Source organism: Malaclemys terrapin, chromosome 3 (assembly GCF_027887155.1).
Source record: "Malaclemys terrapin pileata isolate rMalTer1 chromosome 3, rMalTer1.hap1, whole genome shotgun sequence".
NCBI lineage: Eukaryota > Metazoa > Chordata > Testudines > Emydidae > Malaclemys > Malaclemys terrapin.
The window spans coordinates 89877148-89884854 of NC_071507.1; the positions used below are offsets into that span (position 1 = coordinate 89877148).

The 7707-nt window shown below is 52.3% G+C and overlaps 1 protein-coding gene across 1 annotated transcript; it reads right to left on the bottom strand.

Moving 5' to 3' along the window:
- Positions 1-328: 328 nt before the first annotated feature.
- Positions 329-4444, bottom strand: MRPL18 (mitochondrial ribosomal protein L18). The gene is made up of 4 exons (XM_054022490.1): positions 4291-4444; positions 2682-2865; positions 1174-1408; positions 329-817 (listed from the first exon to the last, which is right to left on the bottom strand). The coding sequence occupies exons 1-4, from the start codon at positions 4355-4357 to the stop codon at positions 746-748; spliced, it is 558 nt and encodes a 185-aa protein (XP_053878465.1). The 5' UTR covers positions 4358-4444; the 3' UTR covers positions 329-745.
- Between the last annotated feature and the right edge of the window lie 3263 nt (positions 4445-7707).

Here is a 7707-nt window from a genome sequence, read left to right on the forward strand (position 1 = left end):
ATGCTGTGGCTAACAGGACTAATGTGATTCTTGGATACATAAGTAAAGTACTATAAAATAGGGAAATGGTATTACTTCTGTATATAGCATTGGCAAAATCATTACATGTTTTTTACTTCTAGTGTCCACACATCAGAAAGCATGTTGAATTGGAAAGGATTAAAAAGGGCTACAAGACTGGTTTGGGGAAGTGCAATATATTTTGCTTATATGTCAAGTCAGTTCTTATAGGTACCTGCATGGGGAGAAGATTCCAAATAGTAGTGGTCTTTGTCAGCTAGACTAAAGGCATCCAATAGCTGAAAGTTACATAACTTCAGATTAGAAATAAAGTGCAAGCTTTTTTTTTTTAATTTTATTTAAACAAAATGAGTGTAATTAACCATTGAAAAAAATATACCCAGGGATGTGGTAAATTCTCCATTACTTTAAGTTTACATCAAGACTGGATATCTACAAATCTAGACTTGATCTAGCTCAACCACAAGATATGGGCTTGAAGGAGTAGTTACTGGGTGAAACTGTGGCCTGATTAGATCATAATGATTTTTTCTGGCATTAAAATCGTTGAACAAGTTAGAGTTGAAGTCAACAAAAAGAAAAAAGTCAGCATCACTTATTTATTATAATAAGATGCTATGCTCCACATTGTCCCAGCTCTGGGCCTGAATTGCTTCTTTGCCTACTCCTGTAGGAGAGCAGTTGTTTGACAGTCCTTTATAAGAAATTTCGCCCAGTCTTCATTTTATTGATAGATTCTTCGAGGCTCGCCCACGACGACACCACCATCTGTCACAGCCTTTTGGAATCGCTGGATCTGGTTTTAAAGAAGGGAAACAGCTGTAAAATATAAGGTTTAAAGTAGTTTTCATCCCCCATATCGTCCCCCCACCAATTAAATCTGCCAGTACTAGAATAACAGGGGTCCTATAAATTAGTGTTGAGATGCAAAGCCATGGAGGCCCCCTGAACTGCAACAGCAGAAGAAGGTGTTGCTTGTCAGAGATAAGATGCTCTGGTAGGATGTCTACATGGCTCTGAGCTGAAAGAAGGGGGGATTGGTAGTTCTTTCTTGGTTAAGGTACATTGCTTGAGCCACATGAGGATCACTTTAGTGTTCAGGAGCAGTAAAATTTGTGTAAAGAAATCAAGTGCAAGGAGATGGATGCTTACCGAATCACAGCGATATTCCCACGGGATAACAGCTTTAAAGGTCACAAAGTTGATTCCTGCTTCCAGACAGCGTTGTGCCACCACACGCCCAATATTTTCACATGCCGCCACTCCCCTGGGACTGTACAGATGTCTCTTTATGGCCCACTCACGGGTGGAGGCTGAGACAACGACATTCCCACTGCAATGCTCAACAAAGGCCTCCACATGGTGCTGTGTCCGCTCAAGCCGTAGTCTGGATGAGGGGAAAAATAAATATCATGAACATGAAAGCTAATCACAGAACAAATAACTGCTCAAGAACTCCATTTCATTATTTGTTATATTAGACTGTGTCACACTGAAAGAAAGACAGCTTCAGTATTCTGCAGCAAGGGAGATGTACGTTAGATAGGAGAAAAAGCTTTTCAACTATAAGGATAAGCTTAACTCCAGAATAGGCTTCCAAGGGAGGTTGTGGAATCCCCATCATTGGCAGTTTTTAAGAACAGGTTAGACAAACACCTGTCAGGGATAATTTAGGTTTACTTGGTGCTGCCTCTGCACAGGGAACCAGACTTGATGACCTCTTGAGGCCAGCCCTACATTTCTACGATTATTTGTTTACAACTCTGAAAACAAAACTTTTAGGAAAAAAGCTAAAAGTTGATAAGTTACAATATATGTGACTATGGCATCATTTCTAAATTTTAAAACAAGGAAAATAGTCAAGGACATCATAAATTTTGTGTTTCTCACTTATAAAGTAGAAAGAAAAGCACTATAACAACCTTAACACTGACTCATGGATTTTTAAAAGTAATTGTTATCTAAATATTGTCTTTTAAGGGACACTAGTAGGGGAAATATCAGGTGCCGGGATTCTGAACCTTTTTTTTTTTTTTGGCATACCAAAGCACAGAAGCAAAAGACACTCTGAAGAGGTAACTACAGCCCTAAGTAAAACTTCTGAAACACGTTTTAAGGCTGCAAAAGTTATTGCTTGTTCAAAAGTTTGCAAATTTTTTTATTTTCACTGATTTTATTCTCATTAATAGTTAATTTGTAAGTATTTTTGTCCACTGATGTATTCAGACTTGTATAAGTGGAACCTTAAAGCAGTAATTCCTACACAACAATATGTTTACTTATATTCAACTAAAGATTTCAGGGCTATTCAGAAAACAAGATATTTCTCTGGAATTAAAAGCTCATTTACAACTTTTCTATTTCATTTGGAATCAACAGCAGAGAATTCTAACTTGCTAATATTTCTATTTATTGGTACACTAAAACACTGTGGCCTGTAGTCTCAAGAATGATTAGTGATTTTGGTTGCCCAACTTGAACATCTTTAAGGGCCCCGATTTTCAGACGGCAGGTGCTCAGCACACTTTAAGGTGTATCTTGTTTTCTGAATGGAGTGAAATCTTCAGTTGAATCTAAGTAAAAATATTGTAGTGTGGGAGTTATGACTTTAAGGTTACATTCGTTAAGCCTGCACTATTGTTAACAGATTTCTGACTCACCTATGCCAATACTCTCTCTTGGGCCATGTTGTTTCCCAGCCTCGTTCCTTCCTTGCTAGTGCCAGCAGCTCCAAGTTACGAGGATTTCGGTTGATGAAATCTGGGGCAACAATCTCATTTTCCTTTGTGTCCACTTCACCCTCAGTGATTCTGAAGCTGGCTACAGCAGATATGAAACGAAGCCCTTGGGGGAAATCAGGAAAAGAAGAAAAAACTAGAATATACACAGAATACATAGATTGAATCTACAAAGCCTGAAATGTAGAATTAGTAATCTGAAGATTTTGGGTGAAAATCTTAGCGGAATTGAACAGTTTTCCACAGTATGTGGGCTGAGTTTTAAGTTGAATGCAGAAGGCATACCACATTTCCACTTATGGTCTGCAAAAGTGAGTTGACAATTTTTTCGTGCCTATAACCCAAATGCATAAATGACAGAAAGATTATCTAAGAATTAAAAAGTTATTCTTAATGAAAGTAAGTAATTGCCCAGGCAACTGCCTGTCTAACTGAATAAAGACATCATAGATGCCTCTTCCAACGTAGTTGAAACCTGATTTGCAATAGTGATTTCTAGCTGAACAGTTGTATGTGCAGATTGCAAATGTCAAAACTGGATAATTTCATGATGCAAAAAAATGTCTAATAGAAACTGATCATTGTTTATAATGAATAGTGCCCTCCATTTTGAAGGGTCCAGTAAGGTCTGTGTACATAGATCACTTCATTAACCATTCATATTCAAGCCGCTCTATGGTGAAGTAGCTGTTTAACAGTGCACAGCTGTGTAACAATGTTGGGCAGGAACCAAAAGTTAGAATATTCAGAAGAGGGATACAAGAAGCATTTAGGTATGCCAATGCTATCAATGTTAACATTCCTTCTTATAAAAATGTGCCATGGAGATCTTCAGTAACCACATACAGGAAAGACCTTGGCATTCAGATACCACAGTAAGAATCTAGGAAAAGCTTCCCCATGTAGGCAAATTATACTATTATGACCCATTACAGGGTGTCTTGCTCCTTCTTCTGAAGCATTTAGTTCAGGGGAGCATCAGAAACACAACAGATAACTAGATGAGCAATTAGTCTGTGTATGGTGATTCTTGCATTCCTATAAATGCCTAGGTACCAAAGGCAACACCTAGAGGGACAGAGTACTCCCAGTACCTTCCTGAAGCACTGGGTTCGCCCTAACCCAGAGGAAAGCTTGCCACCAACAGACCTTCCTAAAGCACCCCTGTTTCCGTGAAAGGCTCCCTGCCAATGTGCTGTCCTAGGCCACAGTTAAAACCTGAACCTGGTTAGGCTCACTAAGCCTGGGGTACGACCAGTGCAGGAGGCTCAGACCCAAGAACAAAAGCCTCGCGCCCATCCCCCAGGGGCCGCCCCGGGAAGCGGGATGCCTCCCGTCCGCCTGGCAGCGCAGAGCGGGTTACCGGGACTAGCGCGTTGAATGTCGGCAACACTTAATTTCGCTGCTCGCCCATGGCCCTGGCACCCGAGGCCCGGCCAGCCCCGCGCGGGCGGGGTGAAGACACGGGTCGGAGGATCGCGGGGGTCCCAGGAGCGGGTGACGGTAATCGCGAGGAGCGGCGGGAAACCACCTTTTCCGGCTCCCTGGAGTTTCCCGGCCGCAGCCCCCAGCAGCAGCCCCCGGCTCCTCAGCGCCATCGTGACCGGGCAGAAGTCGCGGTGAAACGTCCCCTGCGCTCACGGCCCCCCGGGAGCCGCCATCTTTGCTGACCCGCCCGGCTCGGCTGCTCCGGAAGCAGACAACTAACTTCCGCCCTCACAGTGCTGGCTGCCGCCCTTCCGCGGCGGGGGCGGAGCGAAGAGGCGACAGTCAGCTCTGGCGAGCAGCAGCCCCGCCCCCTGCACAGCGCTTGCGTGCGGCGTAGGTACGAGGCCGGCGCCTCGCTGTGCCAATAACCCCCGTGCTCAGCGGAGTTCCCATCCTGGGATCGGGAACGGTTTTAGTAGGGTTCCCATATTCAAACATTTAAAAAAGAGAACACGCCACGGGGCCCTGCCCCGCCCCAACCCCACCCTTCTTCCAACCACTTCCCCAAAGTCCCTGCCACAACTCTGCACCCTCCTTTGAGCACCCCACGTTCCCCCTCTGCCCTCCTGCTCTGATCTTGGTTGGGGGTTGCTAAGTGTTTCCCTGCTCCCCACTTGCCCTGCAGCCCCAGGACACACACACACACCCCACTCCTGCAGCCTCTGTGCCCCCTGCTCCCCACTGGTCCTGAAGCCCCTGCACCCCCCCCCCCGCCCCCTGCCCTTGCAGCCTCTATGCCCCTGCCTGCCCTGCTCCTCCTCACCCTGCAGCCCCTGCACCCCCCCGCCCCTGCAGCCTCTGTGCCCCCCTGCCCTTGCAGCCTCTATACCCCTGCCTGCCCTGCTCCGCCGGCAGCCTCTGCCTGGCGGGGGCTTCGGATGCTCAGTGGCGACCGGGGCAGCGCAGGTCCCTGCAGCCCCGGCACACGCTGCACTCCTGCCCCGCACCGCAGCCTCCTTCCTGCCGCGTGGGGTGATGGGGCTGCAGGAAGGGTCCCCCAGTGGCCGGGGAGTCCCCGCCCATGAGGGAAGCCCGAGCCACTGGCTGGGCCTGGCCTCCCCGTGGTCCTGCGGGCTCGGCTGGGGCGCGTAGTCTGCCCGGCCTCCGGGGGCAGCAGCAGCCCCTCCGCTGTCTTCTGTGGCTGCGCCCCTCCCCCTTCCCCTGCCCGAGCTCGCTACAATGTAGCCAGGCAGCTGGGCTGCGCTGCAGACCCGGCGGATCGTGCTGGGGCTGGGCAGACCCTGGCTTATGCTGCCTCCCTATTTCCCCGGACATGTCCAGCTTTTTGGCAATTCCACCCAGACGGGGATTTGAGCACCAAAAAGCCGGACATGTCCGGGGAAATCCGGACGTATGGTAACCCTAGTTTTAGCCTTTGTAGTCTTTCAGCTCAGGTTCCCGGAGGCAGGTGGTAAAGGACAAGCACCTGCTAGTATTGCTCTGGATCACACCTTTATTCCCTAGGCCAGAAATAAACTAAATCTCTAGGACAATGTTCTCCAACCTTTTTACACCCAAGATCACTTTCTGAATTTACGGGCAACCCAGGATCTGCCCCGCTCACTGCATTTCCCCTTCTCTTCCTCACTCGCTTTCCCCCGGACCCTCAACTCACTTTCACTGAGCTGGGGTAGGGGGTTGGGTCTCGGGGGGCGGGGGGGCAGTCTCTGGCTAGGGTGACCAGACAGCAAGTGTGAAAAATCGGGACAGGGTAGGGGGGTAATAGGAGCCTATATAAGAAAAAGACCCCAAAATCATGACTGTCCCTATAAAATCGAGACATCTGGTCACCCTAGCTCTGGGCTGGGGCCTAGGGGTTTGCAGTGTGGGAGGGGGCTCTGGGCTGAGCCTGGGGCAGGGGATTGGGATGCAGGAGGGGGTGATGGGTAGGGTTACCATATTTTGTGCCTCCAAAAGGAGGACACTCCACGGGGCCATGCCCACGCCCCAACTCCGCCCCTTCCCCAAACTCTCCGCCCCCTGCCCTGCTTCCCGCGAACATTTGATTCGCGGGAAGCCTAAAGCAGGTAAGGGGGGTGTGGGGGGAGGAGGCGCGGCCCAGGCTGCCCCCCCCCCCCCCCGGCGTTTCCAGCCTGGGTCGGCTCGGGCCCTGGGGTACCGGCCCCGGGCCCAGCCCCCGGCCGAGCACCCCCAGCCTGCCCAGCACTGCCGGTCCCCAGGCCCCCGGCCGAGCACCCCCGGCCCAGCCCCCGGGCCCCCGGCCGACCACCCCCGGCCCGCCCAGCACTGCCAGTCCCCGGCCGAGCACCCCCGGCCCGGCCCCCGGACCCCCAGCCGACCACCCCCGGCCCGCCCAGCACCGCCGGCCCCCGGCGGCCCAGCGCACCCCCCGGCCGCCCAGCACCGCCGGCCTGGCGCACCCCCCGGCCGCCCCGCACCGCCGGCTCCCGGCGGCCCAGCGCACCCCCGGCGGCCCGGCGCACCCCCCGGCCGCCCAGCACCGCCGGCCGCCCAGCACCGCCGGCCGCCCAGCAGCCCGGCGCACCCCCGGCCGCCCAGCACCGCTGGCCCCCAGCCAGCCCCCAGCCCAGCGGCGCCGGATTTTCCTGGACATGTTCGGCTTTTTGGGATTTCCCCCCGGACGGGGATTTGAGTCCCAAAAAGCCGGACATGTCCGGGAAAATCCGGACGTATGGTAACCCTAGTGATGGGTGCAAGCTCTGGGAGGGAGTATTGGGTACGGGGGTCTGTGCAGGCTCTGGGACTGAGTTTGGGTGCAGGAGGGGGCACAGGCTGCTGGCTCTGGGAGGGGGTCAGGGCTAGGGCAGTGTTGGGATGCAGGAGGAGGAATGGAGTGCTGGCTCCAGGAGGGGACTCAGGGTTGGGGTGCTAGCTCTGGGAGGGGGCTCAGGGTTGGGGTGTGAGAGGCTTGGGGTGCTGGCTCAAGGCTGGGGCTTGTAGTGCAGGATGGGGTTTGTGGTACTGGCTCCAGGAGGGGGCTCAGGGCTGGGGGTTAGGGTACAGCCTCCCGCTGGGCAGCACTTACCTCTGGCGGTTCCTGGTCTGTGGTGCAGCGTAGCTGCTGCTAAGGCAGGCTCCCCTCCTACCAGGCCCCACACTGCTCCTGGAAGGGGCCAACACACCCCTGCGGGGGGCATGTGGCTCCACATGCTGCCCTTCTCTGCAAGCTCCGCTCCTGCAGCTCCCATTGGCCACAGCTCCCCATTCACGACCAATTGGAGCTGTGGGGCAGTGTATGCAGGCAGGAGCAGCCCATGGAGGGAGACCCTGTGTGTCTCCCCCGCAGCAGCCCCAGGGCCACTGCCAGGAGCAGCATGGGACAGGGACAGGCAGGGAGCCTGCCTTGGTGGTAGCCCCACTTCTCCACCAGAGATCGCGATCAACTGGGAGATCCTCTAGGATCGCCATCGACCAGTTGGTGACCACTGCTCTAGGAAAAGGGGAGTAAGTGAAATGTCCTGAATCCCTGCCATTTCTC

What these genes read in the sequence shown, in the direction of transcription:
- MRPL18 (XM_054022490.1), bottom strand. Translation starts at nt 4,357, where the DNA reads ATGGCGCTGAGGAGCCGGGGGCTGCTGCTGGGGGCTGCGGCCGGGAAA. An exon ending in ACTCCAGGGAGCCGGAAAAG is followed by an intron (nt 2,866 to 4,290) that starts GTGGTTTCCCGC and finishes ATTTCCCCCAAG; the next exon opens with GGCTTCGTTTCATATCTGCT. An exon ending in AAGAGAGAGTATTGGCATAG is followed by an intron (nt 1,409 to 2,681) that starts GTGAGTCAGAAA and finishes CCCCTCATCCAG; the next exon opens with ACTACGGCTTGAGCGGACAC.